Source organism: Rhinopithecus bieti, unplaced genomic scaffold (genome assembly GCF_001698545.2).
Source record: "Rhinopithecus bieti isolate Rb0 unplaced genomic scaffold, ASM169854v2 scaffold_19615, whole genome shotgun sequence".
Lineage (NCBI taxonomy): Eukaryota > Metazoa > Chordata > Mammalia > Primates > Cercopithecidae > Rhinopithecus > Rhinopithecus bieti.
In genome coordinates this window covers 162,884-182,761 of record NW_016809466.1, presented here as the reverse complement: position 1 = coordinate 182,761, position 19,878 = coordinate 162,884, and the positions used below count along the sequence as shown (strand labels likewise).

The 19,878-nt window shown below is 50.9% G+C and overlaps 1 protein-coding gene across 2 annotated transcripts in view; it reads left to right on the top strand.

Moving 5' to 3' along the window:
- The first annotated feature begins 2,392 nt into the window (after positions 1-2,392).
- The window catches only part of SMARCB1 (SWI/SNF related BAF chromatin remodeling complex subunit B1), a 45,669-nt gene continuing 28,183 nt past the window's right edge, over positions 2,393-19,878 (top strand). Inside the window, exons 1-5 of one of the 2 annotated variants that reach the window (XM_017889493.1) lie at positions 2,393-2,724; positions 8,111-8,249; positions 9,900-10,029; positions 16,761-16,898; positions 19,116-19,243. In XM_017889493.1, the coding sequence (XP_017744982.1) occupies positions 2,632-2,724; positions 8,111-8,249; positions 9,900-10,029; positions 16,761-16,898; positions 19,116-19,243 (628 nt within the window). In that variant the 5' untranslated portion in view covers positions 2,393-2,631. The remainder of the gene's footprint in view (positions 2,725-8,110; positions 8,250-9,899; positions 10,030-16,760; positions 16,899-19,115; positions 19,244-19,878) is intronic. The other variant, XM_017889494.1, reaches the window with a different exon arrangement.

The window sequence follows — 19,878 nt, the reverse complement described above, 5'->3', positions numbered from 1 at the left end:
CCTGCCTGCTTGGTCTCTTTTTGTGAATGTTCAGCTAGGATGGGGAGGCCTGGCCGCTATTCAGCCCTGTCCTGGGAGCCAGGGTCAAAGTCTGCCAACCCCAAGCCTCTGGCCCTTGGGGCTGGGCACGGTGCTCAGGGCTCCTTCTGCTCCATTTCTACATCACATTTTGTTATAGTGACTTCTTAACTGGCTCCCCACTTTCCTACTTGTCCCCTCTGTTCATCCTCCAGGGTGGTGGTCATTTTATCTGCTCATGCCACAGTCCAGCCTTCCATACATAGCTGTGGTTTCTGCATCCATAGGCTTAACTAACCTCGGGTAGAAAAAAAAAATGTTTCAAAAAAGGATGCAAGGCCAGGCGTCGTGGCTCACACCTGTAATCCCAGCATTTTGGGAGGCCAAGGCGGGCGGATCACGAGGTCAGGAGATCGAGACCATCCTAGCTAACATGATGAAACTCCGTCTCTACTAAAAATACAAAAAATTAGGTGGGCATGGTGGTGTGCACCTGTAGTCCTAGCTACTTGGGAGGCTGAGACAGGAGAAAGGCGTGAACCCGGAAGGCGGAGCTTGCAGTGAGCCGAGACTGCGCCACTGCACTCCAGCCTGGGTGACAGAGTGAGACTCTATCTCAAAAAAATAAAAAATAAAAAAAGGATACGGCTGGGCACAGTGGCTCATGCCTGTAATCCCAGTTCTTTGGGAGGCCAAGGTGGGTGGATCACCTGAGATCAGGAGTTCAAGACCAGTCTGGCCAACATGGTGAAACTCCATCTCTACTAAAAATACAAAATTAGCCGGGTGTGGTGGCAGGAGCCTGTAATCCCAGCTACTTGGGAGGCTGAGGCAGGAGAATCACTTGAACATGGGAGGTGGAAGTTACAGTGAGCCGAGATAGTGCCATTGCACTCCAGCCTGGGTGACAGGAGCAAAACTCCGTCTCAAAAAATAAATACATAAATAAATAAAGGATAGTTACCTCTGTACTGAACATGTATGGACTTTTTTCCTTGTCGTTGTTCCCTAACAATATAGTATAACAACTATTTATATAGCATTTGCATTGTATGGGGTAGTATAAGGAATCTAGAGATGATTTAAGGTATACAGGAAAATGTGTGTAGGTTATATGCAAGTATGACACCATTTTTATAATGGACTTGAGCATCTGTGGACTTTATTATCTGCAGGGGGTCCTGGAACCAATTCCCATGGATACTGAGGGATTACTGTACTTTGGTTTCCCACCGTGAGGACACTGAACAAAGCAACTTCAGTCACTGCCCTTCCCAACTCTCCAGTGTCTCCTTGCCCTACCTTCCAGCCCCATGTGTGTCTTTGTAATAGCATTTACCATAGTTGCATTTTTTTTTTTTTTGTGAGAGAGACAGGATCTCCCTTTGTTGCCCAGGCTGCAGTGCAGTGGTACAATCAGCTCACTATAACCTTAAACTCCTGGGCTTAAGGGATCTTTCCCTCTCCACTTCCCAAGTAGCTAGGGCTACAGGTGCACACCACCGTGCCACACCCAGCTTATTTATTTTGAAATTTTTGTAGAGACAGGGTCTTGCTGTCTTGTCCAGTCTGGTCTCAAACTCTTGGCTTCAAGTGATCCTCCCTGCCTTGGCCTCCTAAAGAGTTGGGATTATAGGCATGAGCCACTGAGCCCAGCCACAGCTGCAATTTCATTAGACTGAACTGTATGAAATCATCAGTAGTGGGCCACTGTTTTACTCCCTGCATTATTCAATCAGTTACATAATTGCTTTGAGACTTTCATTAGTTTCACTAGCTTCAGGCTGTAAGAGCCAAGAGGCAGAGCCGCAGGACTGGGCTGCCTGGTTTCGCTCCCCACCATAGGGCTGGGTTAAGCAGAGTGCGAAGCTAAGAGGGGAATGGAGAAGGTGGAAGGTGTCCCTCCCTTCTAACTCTGGCTCATCTGATGCACCAGCCAAACCAAATACCACCTGCGCCTTTGAACATTGCCAAGCCTCATCTGCTGTTGTCATTTTGCCCACCTCCACAACTGCAGGGACAGCCGTAGGCCCGGAACTGGGATATCTGTTCCTATGGGCCTGCCTATCTGCTCAGCTGCACTGCGTTTTAGGGGTGGGAAAGCTAAGGCACGAGCCTGGGGTACCAAAGCATGCCAAGACCACTCAGGCTTCCAGATACTAGGTCCTCTTCCTTCAGGTCTCACTTCATTTCTTTTCCCCTGGGTCAGTTCCAGTCCTGGCTGTAAGACTGGGAAAGCTACTGCTTGACTCAGGACCTCAGTGGCTATTTTTGTCCGTGAGAAGTCCTCTACACCACGACTTGGGAGGCAGCCCGGGAGAAAGAGAAATTAGTCGTGGCTCCTTTAAGGGGTCCGCGGAGGCGCGCCCGGCCTTTTGTTTGAGCGGCGGCGCGCGCGTCAGCGTCAACGCCAGCGCTTGCGCACTGAGGGCGGCCTGGTCGTCGTCTGCGGCGGCGGCGGCGGCTGAGGAGCCCGGCTGAGGCGCCAGTACCCGGCCCGGTCCACATTTCGTCTTCCGGCTTGGGTTTCCCTCGGCCCGGCACGCCCCGGCCCCACCCCAGCCCTCCCGATCTCTCGCAGCCCGGCTCCGGCCGCCCGCCTCTGCCGCCGCAATGATGATGATGGCGCTGAGCAAGACCTTCGGGCAGAAGCCCGTGAAGTTCCAGCTGGAGGACGACGGCGAGTTCTACATGATCGGCTCCGAGGTAGCCCGCGGCGCGTCCTCGCCCTCCCCGGGCTCAGCCCCGCGGGAGCCCTGGGGCAGGCCCATGCGCCGAGAGCGCGCGTCTCCATTCATCGGGGCGGGCGGGCGCGCGCGCGCGCCCTCGGGGCTGCAGGGCGTGGCCTAGTGGGCGTGTCGGGCATGGCCCCCGCCCCCTCATCGACCTGGGATTTCCTTACCCTTTTCGCCGAGGTCCGCGGTCTGCAGTGCTACCAGGATTTTGGCGCCGCGAGGGGCCCCAGTGGTTCCGCGCTGGGTTGGTTTCCAGCCAGACGCAAATCAACGGGATATTGAGTTAGCCCCTGCCACGCTTTAGGGACCACACTGCTGCCTTTGACCCTTTTTAGAGGTTGTAAATTTCACGTGCGCCCCTCCTCCCATTGCTACTTGTGGAAACCTGAAATGGCAGACTGGAAACCTCGGACTTAGTGAGGGCTCATCCCCATTGTGTTTGTTGCCTCTAAGGTGGGCAGTGGAGGTGTTTTGACCTTTGTTTACCAGTGAAGAAACAGATTGGAGGATGTTTGCTTTTGGGTGAATAAGAGGCCCCATGCCTAAGCCAGATCTTTCAGCAATTCTGAAGCAATTGACACTTTCCATATCTGTGAACTGATTCTGAATTGTTACGGGGAAAGAACCTAAGGATGTTTAACCCTTAACTAGAGAGGCTGCATTTTGTTGCATGAACTGGATGACTGACTTTAGGAAAACCGTACAACTGGCCTTTAATGGGTGTTTGTTCCCAGTATATTAGGTTCTTGTTTTTCGTTTTTTATAGAGACGGGGTCTCGCTATGTTGCCCAGGCTGGTCTCCAACTCCTGGGCTCAAGCAGCCCGCCTGCCTGGGTCTCCCAAAGTGCTAGGATTACAGGCATGAGCCACCACGCCCGGCCATATATTAGGTTTTTCCAGATTGTCTCAAACTAGCCTTTTTTGCTCCAAGGGCAGTTCCCAGCTAGTATATGTTACCTTTTTAAAAAAATTATGGATATGCAGTTCAGATGTACAAATGTCAAGCAGTAGAGTCTCATGTAAGGAAGTAAGTGCCAATCCTGGAGAATTAAAGCTGTCATGAAATGCAATGAGTTTCTTCTCCTTGTAGCAGTTTTTAGTGTCATATTCCAGCATTTTATTCATGCTTTATTTTGTTTTATTTTTATTTTTGAAAAAAGGTCTCACTTTGTTATCCAGGCTTTGGTGCAGTCGTGTGATCCTGGCTCACTGCAGCCTTGACCTCCTGGGCTCAAGCGATCCTCTTGCCTCAGCCTCCCAAGTAGCTGGGACTACAGGTTTGCACCACCATGCCCGACTACTTTTTGTATTTTTTGTAGAGATGGAGTTTTGCCATGTTACCCAGGCTGGTCTTGAATTCCTGGGCTCAAGTGATCCTTGCACCTCAGCCTCTCAAAGTACTGGAATTACAGGTGTGAGCCACCGCACTCACACTCAGCACATTCATACTTTTTAAACTTGTGGGGGCCGGGCGCGGTGGCTCAAGCCTGTAATCCCAGCACTTTGGGAGGCCGAGACGGGCGGATCACGAGGTCAGGAGATCAAGACCATCCTGGCTAACACAGTGAAACCCCGTCTCTACTAAAAAAAAAACAAAAAACTAGCCGGGCGTGGTGGCGGGCGCCTGTAGTCCCAGCTACTCGGGAGGCTGAGGCAGGAGAATGGCGTAAACCCAGGAGGCGGAGCTTGCAGTGAGCTGAGATCCGGCCACTGCACTCCAGCCTGGGCGACAGAGCGAGACTCCGTCTCAAAAAATAAATAAATAAATAAATAAATAAATAAATAAACTTGTGGGGTTTTTTTCTTTCACAATTGAGCATAGCATGAATGAATGAAGCTTCAAGATGGTCTCACTGAGTCCCATGGCTTGAGACTAAGGTCAATAGCGTCAGAACTTTAGTGTTAGCATTTTCCACCCTTTTTTTTTCTTTTTTTTCCTGGACAAGGTCTGACTCTGTCACCCAGGCTGGAGTGTAGTGGTGCAATCTCGGCTCACTGCAACCTTTGCCTCTCAGGCTCAGGCCGTCCTCCCACCTCAGTCTCCCAAGCAGCTGGGACTACAGGCTCACACCACCGCACCTGGCTAATTTTTGTATTTTTAGTAAAGATGGGGTTTTACCGTGTTGTCCAGGCTGGTCTTAAACTTGTGAGCTCAAGTGATCTGGCCGCTTTGGCCTCCCAAAGTGCTGGGATTATAGGTGTGAGCCACTGTGCCTGGCCTCCATCAATTTTTATAAAACAAAAATTGCAGGATTCAATAAAATTTTCACGTCACTTAAATTACAACTGTTCAAGGTTGTCACTTAAATTACAACTGTTCAAAGTGCTGGGGAGGTGGAGCCAGTGCCTGTCCATCTGCCACAGTTCAGAATGGTCCTCATTGGCTGGTAGGCACCTGCCTAACTGCAGAATGCAAAAAGCTGTTGAATTTCAATACTAGGCGAGTTGTTTACCTGATCTAATGGGTGTAAAAGTAATCAGTTTTGGGGGGAGAGGGGAGGGATTGCATTGGGAGTTATACCTGATATAAATGACGAGTTGATGGGTGCTGATGAGTTGATGGGTGCAGCACACCAACATGGCACAAGTATACATATGTAACAAACCTGCACGTTGTGCACATGTACCCTAGAACTTAAAGTGTAATAATAAAAAAAAAAAAAAGGTAATCAGTTTGGCTCTGAGTGAGTGACACTTCAAAAGAAAGCTTTCATTTATTAGTTGGAGCAAATTGAGAAGCTGGGCGTGGCCAAGTGGGAAGAACCTTGGGAGGCCTGGTTCCAGCCCTGCTCTGCCTTGGTGTCGCGTTTCTCACATGTATAATGTGAATACTTAGACTAGATGGTCTCCAAGATCTTCCCCAAAACACATTGTAGTTTCTAGAAAGTTAATTACAGTCTTGTCTTTCAGCCCCTTCACTCCTGGGCCTCCCAGTAAGAATAATCTTCCTGAGACCCAGCCTGTAAGAGACTCAGATGGACGGGCAGTTTGTTTTTTTGGACCTGACTTAATCATCAGACCTTCAGAGTTTAGGGAAGGGTTCAAGGTCAGAACTCTATTGAAATTCAGTAGCTCCAGTGACAGTGGTGGGTGGATGGTCCCAGCACACTGCCCGGTGGAAAACAGGCACTGTATTCAGAGAGGTGGGCCAGCCAGAGCAACATCCCCAGTGCCTCCATGTGCCATCTGTGGCGCTGTCTTGGGAGGGCATCTGCATTTACTATGAGTGTGTGTCACTGTTCTGCCATTAACAGACAGCTGTATTTACCAAACAGAGTCACGGAGCTTTGAGGACCATAACAGATCCCCAATCCAGCACCTTCATTTTGTATTCAGGAAACCTGGGACCCAGGAGGGTGAAGGCTGGTTCAGAGAAAAGCCAGGAAGGCAAGCCCAGTTTCCTAAGTTCTGAAGGGGCTTTGGGGGGCATCTAGGAGTCTCAGAGCCCTGCAGGGCCTGCAAGGTAGTCATAGTGGGGAATATTGTCAATTTCTTTTTTTTTTTCTTTTGTTTGAGACGGAGTCTTGCTCTGTCACCTAGGCTGGAGTGCAGTGGCCGGATCTCAGCTCACTGCAAGCTCCGTCTCCTGGGTTTACGCCATTCTCCTGCCTCAGCCTCCGGAGTAGCCAGGACTACAGGCGCCCGCCACCTCGCCCGGCTAGTTTTTTTTTTGTATTTTTTAGTGGAGACGGGGTTTCACCATGTTAGCCAGGATGGTCTCGATCTCCTGACCTCGTGATCCGCCCGTCTTGGCCTCCCTAAGTGCTGGGATTACAGGCTTGAGCCACCGCGCCCGGCCTGTCAATTTCTTTTAAAAAACCGAATGGAAACTCTACATTTACCATGATGCTGGATGACACTGACACACAAGCCAAATAACACAGAGGGGTCTGTGCCTTCTGTGTGGAAAGCGAGTGAGTTGCTGTGGCTGCTCTTCTCTCACAGTGTTTAGTAGCCCTCGTTGTTGATTATAGTCACTGCTGAAAATGGAGAAACATTTTATTTAATACTATGCCTGGGTCTCATACCTATGATCCCAGCACTTTGGGAGGCCAAGGCAGGAGAATCACTTGAGCCTAGGAGTTTAAGACCAGCCTGGGCAACATAGTGAGACTCTTGTCTCTACAAATTTTTATTTTAATTTTTTTTAATTAGGCCGGGTATGTGGCTCACACCTGTAATCCCAGCACTTTGGGAGACCGAGGTGGGCAGATCACTTGTGCCCAGGAGTTTGAGACCAGCCTGGGCAACATGGTGAAACCCCGTCTCTACAAAAAATACAAAAATTCGCTGGTTGTAGTGGCACGCAACTATAGTCCCAGCTACTCAGGAGGCTGAGGCAGGAGGATCGCTTGAGCCCGGAAGTTCGAGGCTGTAGTGAGCTATGATCACACCACTGCACTTGAGCCTGGATGACACAGTGAGACACTGTCTCAAAAATAATAATAAAATTAAAATAAATTTTAAAATTAAAATATATACTATGTTGGGTAGATAAAATGGGAAAAATAATAGAAGTAGTCCTTCATGCGGTGAAGTTCAGAGTTGCTGAGCATTTGGCAGATGAGTAAAGAGACCCAGAAAATGGGAAGTGATCCCAGGTTACAGATGGAGCCAGCACCTAGCACCCAGTCTACTGGCCATCCCCTGCAATGTGACTCCGAAGCGATCATACTTGAAAAGTCAGTGACACAATAGGGTACCCTCATAAAATCTTTAGGACTAGATTTATTTTCCTTAAGGAAGTCACACTTTCAGTACTTGGTACAAGCAAACTGAAGCCATTGTTTGAGTCAGTGATGATTTATATAGCAGTCTGGTGATTGCCAATAATCTGGTGATTGCCTTGTAAACCTTTTGGAAAATTCCTTTGGTATCCCTGGTTTGGGTTGCGTTACTAAACAAAGCAGCACAGGCCATGGGGGAAATTATCTGGCATCTGTCTAAAATTAAAAGACCTTTTTGGTGTTTATTACATCGTAAAAATATCAAAGTCTTGTCCTTAAGATAAAAGAAGGTCAAGGAGGCCTTGCATTTCTGGAAAGTGCCAGAGATCCTTAGTCCAAAATCAAAATCACCACGAGTTTCTTACTAAGCTCTGGGGGCCTCCCACTCAGGCGTCTGCCCAGGCGTTTTGGAACTTGGTTCTGTTGTCAGGATGCACACATGCAGGCCAGATGTGCACTGCTGGTGAACCCTTCGTATCAGCAGAATGTGTTTTAATGCTGCGGAAAGCTTGGCGCCTGGGGGCCACCTCAAGGCCTGTTTGTCTGTTGCTTGATGCAGTCTGCACCAGGAGTCTCCCCTTCCCTGTGGTGCTGCGACCCTCATAACGAGCCTTCTTGCTTTACTCATAGGTGGGAAACTACCTCCGTATGTTCCGAGGTTCTCTGTACAAGAGATACCCCTCACTCTGGAGGCGACTAGCCACTGTGGAAGAGAGGAAGAAAATAGTTGCATCGTCACATGGTAAAAAAACAAAACCTAACACTAAGGGTGCGTCTTCACGAGGGTTTGTAAACCTGTTTCAAAACCACTCGCTTATGTCATGAAGATAAAACGTTTTCACTCCAGAGTGTCTTCACTGCAGCCTTGGCCTTAGTCGGGCAGGGAGCATCCCAGGGGTGGGCTGCCCTGTGAGCACTCCAGGCGAGGAAGCGGCTCCAGGGAGCCATTGGTGGTCCACTGTCAGGTATTCCAGCAGGGCCAGTGGGTACGTGAGCGGGCCGGGGCCGGGACACTAGCAGGTGCTGTGAAGACATGTTGGTCTCAAAACGTTTTAGGAATGCTGCGATGCTCTGCCATCTGCCGTGGGTGTGTCGCCATAATCATCTTCCATGCAGCCCGAGTGGCGGGTGGTGGTCCCAGCTCCCACTCCCCTCTGGGGCTTTCACCGCTTGCTTCCCAGAGCACATCCATCCCATAGCACTTCATCCTGGCAGCCAGTGTGCTAGAGCTCATGTGCATGTCCCTGCTCCTGGTGGCCTGCGTGTGCCTGGGGCTTGCTAGTTGAGCCGCCCAACACTAGTGAAACTAGTGGGCTTTGGGTCACGGCAGCTCTGTGCAGGGTGAAAGGGTGCTCTTCAGACACCCTGGGGGCTCTGCAGGAGACACTCCCATGGAGACATTTGGGTATGGACACAGCATGTCCTTTGGCAGGTGGCGAAACTGCTTCCCACGTGGCAATGGCGCCTTGTAGAGAGCTGCCCTGGGCTTGGGTGTGTCTGTGAGCACGTGCGCGATGCTTCGTAGTCTGCCCTGTTTGTTTGTGTCTGTAGGTGCTGCTGTGGTTTTGTCCACTGCGGGAAAGTAGTGGTTCTTTTAATGCAGGAGCCGGAGCTTCTTTTTGATCCGCTGCTATGACATTTCTACTTACTTGCTTAAAGCAGTTTCCTTTTGTTCCCCTCTTCCCCAGCAGAGCATCAGTCGGTAACACAGTGAGTCCCCAGCTTTGCTTCCCCCTCCGCAAGTCCCTGGGCTAAGTCTTGGGAGATACCTTCCCCATAAGCGATTGATTTCTCCAGGAGAAGACAGACTGGGCCCACAGACAGGTAGCTCTTGACGGAGGTTCCCCGGAAGAGCGAGGGGTCGAGCTGCCTAGAATCTGTCCTGCTTTCCAGGCAGCCCATCTGGACCCACTCGGGGATAGAAATTCGGGTTTGGTGTGAAGCAGCTCTTTCCAACTCTCTGGGCTCTTGTTTTAAAAGAAAAGCATTCTTCATCTCCCATTCCATCTCCCCACCTCGCATCGTGTTGTGGATTGTGGTGGTGTCAGACCTCTTCCCACTGGGGCGTTACTCTGGGGCCTTTCTTTTCCCGAGTGAGGACCAAGGTGTCCCCGCTGGTCGTGCTGTATTGTAGTTGCTGGTGCTGTCCTGAGCACTACCCTCTGCCCCTGAGCCAGTGCTCCTGGGGCAGATTAGTCTAAATCAGTCCCTTTGGAGGCTCTACCCAGCAGGACTTGTAAGTGAAGCACTCAGTCCAGATTGCCCTTTTGGAAGAGGCCAGCATTCGGTAGTAGTGAGTTTGACACCTTGCTTTTCCCACCTCCCGCATGCGAGGACCTTGATGTGCTGCATCCACTTGGCTGGCTGCTGTGTGCCACCGCCACCAGCAGAGTGACCCAGTGATGTCTGTCTGTTACAGATCATGGATACACGACTCTAGCCACCAGTGTGACCCTGTTAAAAGCCTCGGAAGTGGAAGAGATTCTGGACGGCAACGATGAGAAGTACAAGGCTGTGTCCATCAGCACAGAGCCCCCCACCTACCTCAGGTAATGCGTTCCCGGCCAAGACATCTCTGGGGACATCTGTGGGGTCTTTTCTCAGACTCAAGAACTGGTTGGGTTGAAGTTAAATTGAAACACTTTTTGTTTTTTTTTTTGAGATGGAGTCTCGTTCTTGTTGCCCAGGCTGGAGTGCAGTGGCACGATCTCGGCTCACTGCAACCTCTGCCTCCCAGGTTCAAACGATTCTCCTGCCTCAGCCTCCCGAGTAGCTGGGATTACAGGTGCCTGCCACCACACATGGCTAATTTTTTTTTTTTTGAGACGGAATTTCACTCTTGTTGCCCAGGCTGGAGTGCAGTGGCATGATCTCAGCTCACTGCAACCTCCACCTCCCGGGTTGAAGCGATTCTCCTGCCTCAGCCTCCCGAGTAGCTGGGATTATAGGCATGCGCTACCATGCCCAGCTAATTTTGTATTTTTAGTAGAGATGGGGGTCTCTCCATGTTGGTCAGGCTGTTCTCGAACCCGACCTCGGGTGATCCGTCTGCCTCGGCCTCCCAAAGTGCTAGGATTACAGGCGCGAGCCACCGCGCCTGGTCCTAATTTTTGTATTGAAACACTTTCTAACTGTTCCCTCTGTTTTTATACATTTTCTTAGCCAGGTTTCTAAGTTTCTTCTGTATCATTGGAATTTCTAAGAAACGTAAGCCAAGTCCTGGATTCCAGGGAACAGTTACAAATGCTTGGAAAGCGGGACTCGCGTGAGGCACAGTGGCTTACGCTTGTAATCCCAGCACTTTGGGAGGCCAAGGCATTGCTTGAGGCCAGGAATTCAAGACCAGCCTGGGGCAACACAGCAAGACCTCATCTCTTAAAAAACAAATAAGCGGGACCAATTTGTCAGAAAAATTAGTGACTCACATAAGCTCACAAAAGAAACAACAATAGATTTGAACGTATAAAAACTTAGAACCTGGTTGGGCGTGGTGGTTCATGCCTATAATCCCAGCACTTTCGTAGACTGAGGCGGGCAGATCACCTGAGGTCGGGGGTTCGAGACCAGCCTGACCAACATGGAGAAACCCCGTCTCTACTAAAAATACAGAATTAGCCAGGTGTGGTGGCACATGCCTGTAATCTAAGCTACTCGGGAGCCTGAGGCAGAAGAATTGCTTGAACCCGGGAGGTGGAGATTGCAGTGAGCCAAGATCGTACCATTGCACTCCAGCCTGGGCAACAAGAGCGAAATTCCATCTCAAAAACAAAACAAAACAAAACAAAACAAAACAAAACAAAACTTAGAACCTTTAGAAGAGTATTTATAGTAACAATTAAAAAAGCAAGTAATTGGAAAGTTACGATGTTATATCTAGAATCTATACATCTAGATTTATACAACAAACTTGGATACCCCAACAAATAGATAAAAGATGGTCCATACCCTAAAGTACAAGGGAGTAAACAAACATGGAAAGAATTTGCCCTCCTGTGTAATTTCAAAAATTCCAACCGTAAGACTGAGCATGGTGGCTTATGCCTGTAATCTCAGCACTTTGGGAAGTCAAGGCAGGAGGATCACCTGAGTCTAGGATTTGACTGTGTTGGCCAGGAGACCAGCCTGAGCAACATAGTGAGACCTTATCACTACTGAAGGTTAAAAAAATTAGCTGGGTGTGGTGATCACACCACTCTCCTCTAGCCTGGGTAACAGAACGATACCCAGTCTCTTAAAAAAAAAAAAAAAAAAAAAAGGCTGGGCATGGTGGCTCACGCCTGTAATCCCAGCACTTTGGGAGGCTGAGGCGGGCAGATCACCTGAGGTCAGGAGTTCGAGACCAGCCTGACCAACATAGTGAAGCCCCCATCTCTACTGAACATACAAAATTGGCCGGGCATAGTGGCGCATGCCTGTAATCCCAGCCGCTCAGGAAGGCTGAGGTAGGAGAATCGCTTGAACCCAGGAGGCAGAGGTTGCAGTGAGCCGAGATCGCACCATTGCTTTCCAGCCTGGGCAACAAGAGTGAAACTCCATCTCAAAAAAATAAATAGGGCCGGGCGTGGTGGTTCAAGCCTGTAATTCCAGCACTTAGGGAGGCCGAGACGGGCGGATCACGAGGTCAGGAGATCGAGACCATCCTGGCTAACATGGTGAAACCCCGTCACTACTAAAAAATACAAAAAACTAGCCAGGCGAGGTGGCGGGCGCCTGTACTCCCAGCTCCTCGGGAGGCTGAGGCAGGAGAATGGCGTGAACCCGGGAGATGGAGCTTGCAGTGAGCTGAGATCCGGCCACTGCACCCCAGCCTGGGCGACAGAGCGAGACTCCGTCTCAAAAAAATAAATAAATAAATGGCCGGGCGCGGTGGCTCAAGCCTGTAATCCCAGCACTTTGGGAGGCTGAGACGGGCAGATCACGAGGTCAGGAGATCGAGACCATCCTGGCTAACATGGTGAAACCCTGTCTCTACTAAAAATACAAAAAATTAGCCGGGTGTGGTGGCGGGCACCTGTAGTCCCAGCTAGTCAGGAGGCAGAGGTAGGAGAATGGCGTAAACCTGGGAGGTGGAGATTGCAGTGAGTCAAGATCGCACCACTGCATTCCAGCCTGGGCAACAGAGTGAGACTCCGTCTCATAAATAAATAAATAAATAAATATAAAAATTCCAAGCATAAAACAAAAAACTGGCAATGTAAGGAATTGGGGAAGGTGTGATGGAACTGCGCTCGTGTATGCTGGAGGTGCTGGGATTACAGGTGTGAGCCACTGTGCCCAGCCAGGAGTGCCCTTTTTGTAAAGCATCCTGACATCAAACTTTTTTGTTCTCTGGCCCACTAATACCACCCCTAGGAATTTGTCCCAAAGAAATATTTTCAAAGAACAAAATGAATCAATAAACCCACTATATGTACAGAGGTTCTTTGTAGCATTGTGAATAATACTGGAGAATATGGAGTCGCTTAAGTGCCCAGCCTTAAGGAAAGCCTAGGTTAGTGACGGGTCAGCCACTTGAATGGACAAAGGTGTGACCCGTACGTGGTGTAATTAAGTAGATTCCGCAGTGACCCGAGACGGGTCCTGTGGGTGAGACGTGCAGAATACAAGATTGTACCCATCTACCTTGTGCATTCAGCTCTCGAGAAAGTATGCATTTCTCTGCACAAAGCCCAAGGAGCATTAAGGAAGAAAAAGGATTATTGTTCAGAGTGATGTGGTTATGGAAAATCTTTTTTATGATTCCCCCCAAAGAAAAGTGGCACACCGCCAGGCTGGCCAGTGTTACAGGCGTGTGCTTTGCAGATTCTTTTTCCCCCAAGGGATGTGGTAAGAACATAAGGATGGCTTGGCCTTCCCAGGGAAGTTGCAGAAGGAAATTGTGTACATATGGATGGCACTTTAATTCCGCACATGTCAGCTGGGAATCTTTTATGGGGCGATAAAACAGTTTTTTGGTGATCATGACGTGAGGAACAGCTGCAGGAGTGGAATTCCATTGCCCTGGAGGTCAAGTCTTTAGGGGTGGGGGTTGGCAGAGGTTTGAGGGAAATAGCTTTGGCTGACTCCACATTACTCAGTCAGCCCAATAGGGGGACGGGCACCCTACCCATCCTGTCATTGGACAATTTGAGCAGAGGCTGGGTGCCCTCTCTTACGGATCCTGGGATTGCAATAGAAGGAAGGGTGTTTTTTTGTTTTGTTTTGTTTTGTTTTTGAGATGGAGTTTCGCTCTGTCACCCAGGCTGGAGTGAAGTGGCGAGATCTCAGCTCACTGCAACCTCCGCCTCCTGTGTTCAAGTCATTCTCCTTCCTCAGCCTCCCTAGTAGCTGGGATTACAGGCACCTGGCACCACACCCAGCTAAATTTTCGTAGTTTTAGTAGAGAAGGGCTTTCACCATGTTGGCCAGGCTGGTCTTAAACTCCTGACCTCAGGTGATCTGTCCACCTCGGCCTCCCAAAGTACTGGGATTACAGGTGTGAGCCACCACATCCTGGCTGGAAGGTTGACTTTTATAACTCAGATTTGCAGATTCTGTGTATGGCTGAGCGTGTTAGTCACATTCACTGTATCTGGTGACACTTGCATTGTTCACTTGGGTTGGTAGCTAGACCTGGAAATGAGAACTTGCTACTGAGATAGGGCAGGATGAGGGGGCAGGGGCTCAGCCCAGGCTCTAACATATCCATTCAGAGAAGAGGAGGTGGTCAAGATCTGTGGTTTCCAAATACAGGCTCAGCTGCCTGGGAATCATCCATGGAAGCTGCAAATAACCCATCTTCTTGGGCCCTTCCTCAGAGGTGGGAAGTCACTTCACCTGGGTGGGGCTCAGGAATGTGCTACTTAAAATTTTGCATTCTGGGGTCGGGTGTGGTGGGTCACATCTGTACTCTCAGCACTTTGGGAGGCCAAGGTGGGAGGATTGCTTGAGCCCAGGAGTTTGAGACCAGACTGGGCAACATAGTGAGACCCCCATCTCTATTAAAAAAAAATAAAATAAAATTACACTCTGAGTCCGAGCGGCCAGGATTAGGAGCCATGACCCAGATAGGCTGTAGAGGGGACCCCTGTCTTGCTGTCCCCTCTCTTAGTCCCTGCCCAAGCGGATTTCATGTTCCCCAAAATGGGTACTACAAAATCCTCCCTAGCCCTACCAGCGATCAAGGGGTAGTCTCAGTCTTAGCATCAGACGTGTAAGTGACTCCCACTTTAGAAGGGAAAAGAGTTAAAGGGCCCAGAGTCCAGGCAGGTCTTGGATATTGCTTCTGCCCCCCCACCCTCTGGAAAGGAGAAGGACCTTTGTGCTATCTTCCCAGGTCCCTCTTTAGAGGGCACTGTCAGACGTTTGTTGGCTGGGCGTGGTAGCTCATGCCTGTAATCCCAGCACTTTGGGAGACCGAGGCGGGCGGATCACAGGGTCAGGAGATTGAGACCATCCTGGCTAACATGGTGAAACCCCGTCTCTACTAAAAATACAAAAAAATTAGCCGGGCAAGGTGGCGGGCACCTGTAGTCCCAGCTACTCAGGAGGCTGAGGCAGGAGAATGGCATGAACCCGAGAGGCAGACCTTGCAGTGAGCCGAGATGGCGCCACTGCACTCCAGCCTGGGTGACAGAGCGAGACTCCATCTCAAAAAAAAAAAAGAAAAAAGAAAGAAACGTTTGTCATGACTTGCTCTGAACTGTTGAATACTTATTGCGGAAGTGGTTGCGCAGGTGTTGGGGTTACAGAGGGAAGTGACATAGTCGCTGCCTGCTCCTGCTCACAGCCTTGCCAGGGAAAATGGGAACGCACATACTACACCAGGCACCCAAATGCTCTCATCTGTCTCGCCCAGCCCTGGAGCCTTTGCCTTTGTTTAAAATAGTTTTTGAGATGTGTGTGTGTGTGTGTGTGTGTATATATATGTGTATATATATATTTTTTTATCGAGATAGGGTGTTGCCATCTCACCCAAGCTGGAGTGCAGTGGCTGATCTCGGCTCACTGCAACCTCCGCCTCCTGGGTTCAAGTGATTCTTATGCTTCAGCCTCCTGAGTAGCTGAATTATAGACATGTGCCACCATGCCTGGCTAATTTTTGTATTTTGGGTAGGGTTGAGGTTTCATCATGTTGGCCAGGCTGATTTTGAACTCACCTTTTTTTTTTTTTTGAGACAGAGTTTCGCTCTTGTTGCCCAGGCTGGACTGCAGTGGTGTGATCTCGGCTCACTGCAACTTCTGCCTCCTGGGTTCAAGCGATTCTCCTGCCTCAGCCTCCTGAGTAGCTGAGATTACAGGTGGCTGCTACCACACCTGGCTAATTTTAGTAATTTTAGTAGAGACAGGGTTTCACCATGTTGGCCAGGCTGGTCTCGATCTCCTGACCTCAGGTGATCCACCCGCCTTGGCCTCCCAAAGTTTTGGGATTACAGGCGTAAGCCACCGCGCCTGGCCTGGTTTCGAACTCTTGACCTCAGGTGGTCTGCCCACCTTGACCTCCCAAAGTGCCAGAGTTACAGGCGTGAGCCGCTGCCCCTGGCGCTTTTGGTAAAAGTAACCTGGAATTTGGGAGAGAAGATCAAACTCTTCATGGGACATGGGTTATTTAAATTACTTTGGATGTCATCTCTGGAAGGTATTTATCAACCCGTCTTCTCACTTCTACTGGTCTGGAAGCTCGGAGGCCAGAGGCCTTGCCTAGTCCATCTCAGGATGGCTGGTATGTCTAAAATGACAGCCTGATCACGTCTCTTCCTTCAAAACCCTGGGGACTCCCAGCCACCTGCTGAGTAAAGTCATCTTCTCACGGAGCATGTGAGACCTGTGATCAGGCCCCTCCCTGGGGGCCCCCTCCCTGGACTGCCCTTCAGTCTCTCCTCCCTGCTGCTGCCCGTGCCCCTCCCCGCCGTGAACCCTGACTTGGTGTCTAAGGCTCTGCTCTGTTGTCCACCCCTTGTACAAGCCTCCCCTTTGTACCACTTCCCACATCTCCAGGAAGTGCTTCCGTGGAGCCATGCCTGGCTCATAGTGCAGTACACCATGGCCGTGGGTTAGCAACTGACCTGCGTGCTGGGCTGTGTCTGGTACCCCTCCATACCCTTGCCCTTGCCCAAGTGCCTCTAGCATCTGATGACAGCTTGGGGAGCAGGGTCCTGCAAAATCAGGTGCACAGACAACTCCCACGGGAGCCTTGAGCCTTACAGAGGTACAGTGGGCATCCCTTGAGCATGAGTTGATTCCTGGTGGGCAGGATCAGGCTCCTAGACTGACTGGGGGTACTTTTCTTGTATCTCCCCAGGGAACAGAAGGCCAAGAGGAACAGCCAGTGGGTACCCACCCTGCCCAACAGCTCCCACCACCTGGATGCCGTGCCGTGCTCCACGACCATCAACAGGAACCGCATGGGCCGGGACAAGAAGAGAACCTTCCCCCTTTGGTGCGGATGTGTCGCTGCGCTCACCCTCTGTGCTGATTCTGCCTTAGTTCTCCAGCACATTTCAGTCACCTCCTCCCCAGAAAAACACTGCTTTGACGTTGTACTCCCCACAATGCTACAGTACCTCCTCTTCTTTGAACCGCTGTGTTTGCCTGACCTCCAGGACATTGTCTGTAGCCTCCTTGGCTCTGTCTGCTGTCACCTTGCTGTGTCCTCCTCACCTCTCTGGCCCCTCAAGTGGAGTTACTTGGGGCGTGGTCGTTCGGCCCTTTCTCTGCCCTCAGTTTCACACGAGTGGGTCACAGCCAGTCTGATGGTTCAGATGCCATCCACATGACTCCCACTGCTCCACCGCTTCCCAGAGGCTGCTGGAATAAACCACCACAAACTGGTGGCTGCAAGCAGTGCACAGTTCTTCCCTCACAGTTCTGCCCAGGAGCCTGGATTTGGTTTCACTAGACCAAATGCATGTGTGGACAGGGCCGTGCTCCCTCCAGAGGCCCTCGGGGCAATTCCGTCCTTGCTGCTTCCAGCTTTGGGGGCTGCCACGTTCCTGGGCTTGTGGCTGCCTCACTTCAGTCTCAGCCTCTGTAGTCACGTGGCCTTCTCTGCATGAAATCTCCCTGTCTGTCTCTTAGAAGGACACGTGGTGATGTAATTTAGGGCCCTTCCGGTTAACCTCTCAGGATCTTTCACTTAATCGTATCTGCAAAGTCTCCTTTTTTGGCCATATGAGGTGACAGTCATAGGTTTTGGGGATTAGGCTGTAGATGTCTTCGGGGTCTGTTTTTTACCTCTGTGGCCCAGACTTCCTCAGCTGCCCTCACCCCCTCAGCCTCATGCTGCCTGAAGACTTCTCCATCTCGGCGCATGGAGATCCAGCCCTCTCCCTGCTCAGGCTGTAGGTTTCTTTCCCAAGGCCTGCCTTTTCCTCACACAGCAAGTCCAGTCTCTCCAGGGTCCTACCCGGGACTGCCTTGGCCAGCCCCCCACTGCTCTCCCTGGGGTCTCTAGCAGCCCCTGCCTCCCCTCCCTGTTGCCTTCTCAGCTCTGCAACTGGTGTGTCCTCTGCTCCAGGCATATCATGTCACCTCTCCACGCAAAATCCTCCAGGCGCCCCATCACCCTTGGAGCAGAAGCAGGAGTTCTCACTGGGGTGCCAGGCCCAACCTGGCCTGGTGCTGCCACTGCCATACTCTGCCCCACTCACTCTGCCTCAGGCCTGAGATCGCCCTCACTGCTGTCAGACCTCCCAGAGCTTCTGCCCTGCGGTTGCCTCTGCTAAGGTTTAGCCCGTTCTCCCTCCTCCCCTCTTTCCTCTTTCTTTCCTTCCATCATTTCTCCTTCCCTCCTTCCCATCCTCCCCCCTCCTCCTTTTCCTTCTCTCTTCCTTCCCTCCATCTCTTCTTCCCATCCCTAGTTGACTATCCTCTTCTCCCTTAGAGTGGCCACCCCTTTCCTCCAGCACCCCTACCCCTTTCCCTGTCTGTTTCCCAGCGCATTCATGCCTGGCACTCAGCTCGTTTCTCTCTCTCTTCCATCTGCCTCCCAAGGTCGCTGGGGGCCCTTCTCAGCCCTCTCCATGCTTCCAGACGCCCTTAGGTGTCCTCTGTCCTCCAGCTCCATCTCACCAACCTGCCTGCCCAACTCTTCCCTCTTTATCTTCCCAAAATACTCAACTCCATTGCTTGAAATCCTCCTGGGACTCCCTCAGGGCAGTGGCCAGTTTGCGTAGCCTGAGAGGAGAACTGTGGGTGCTTTGACACCCGCTAGCTTTACAGCATCCCTGACCACTGCCCCCCATGGAATCTGTGCTCTGTGGTCTGTTTGTGCGTCCTCAGCAGTTCCTCCATTCACCTGCTTTGGCCTTACTGGAAAATTTCCTCTTCTGGAAATGCTGTTCTCCTTGCCCACAGCCTTCTGTGAAAGTCCTGTCAAATTTCAGACTTAACTATCCCTTCACAGGACATCTGGGTTTTGTTCCAACACTGCCCGGGTCGATCCTATTGCATACAGACTGGTGCTTGTCATTTATGGCCCCACCTGTCCCCATTAGACCATGGCCCCGGGACCCCTGCTGCCTCAGCTGTTAGCTGATAAGTGACCATGTTCCCCAGATGGGTTTGCAGAGGCCTGCTGTGCAGAGAGGGAGGCTGAAAATTTGCATACCTAGGGCCCTGGCACCCTCACTGACTGTTGCTCCAATTTCACTTTCAGTTTTGATGACCATGACCCAGCTGTGATCCACGAGAACGCATCTCAGCCCGAGGTGCTGGTCCCCATCCGGCTGGACATGGAGATCGATGGGCAGAAACTGCGAGACGCCTTCACCTGGAACATGAATGGTACAAGGCAGTCGGGCTTGGCTGGGCCTGGCCCCAGCCCCTGTGTGTTATGTGGGAACAGTCCCCTTTCCTACCAGCTGCCTGTTAGGCAGATTCTGGACCTGACACGCAGGACATCGGGGCATAGTTTTGGAGGCTGTGGGCTCTGGGTTCAGCCCTGGTTCAGTTGCTGTTCACTGTGGGTTGGGCATGTGAACTTCGGACTCCTTTCCCCATACTGAGGTTGGGTGGCCCAAGGGGCCTGGCATGGGAGGTGGCTGGTCTGCATAGCATGGATGATGATGACAGTGCCACTCAGACCTAGTTCAGCCCCCGAGCCCTGCACACACCTGCCTTGGGTCCTGTCCACCACCCTGTTTCTGCTGTGTGAAGCTGCATGTGTGCCCCATGCCTCTCTCCTCCCCTGACTGGTCATCTCTTTAGATATCCTCACTCTGTAAGTCCTGGGTCAGATGCCATCTCTTCTGGCTCTTCCTGGGCTTTCAAAGCCTGAACAGAACTCAGTCTTTGTGCAAATGTAGACAGAAAGGTTAGAAGGGTATGCATCCCAAGGGTCTAGACTGCTTATCCCATCTGGGAGGGAGGATCATGCATGCATTTATTTTCCTATTTTTTTCTTTTTTTTTTTTTTTTTT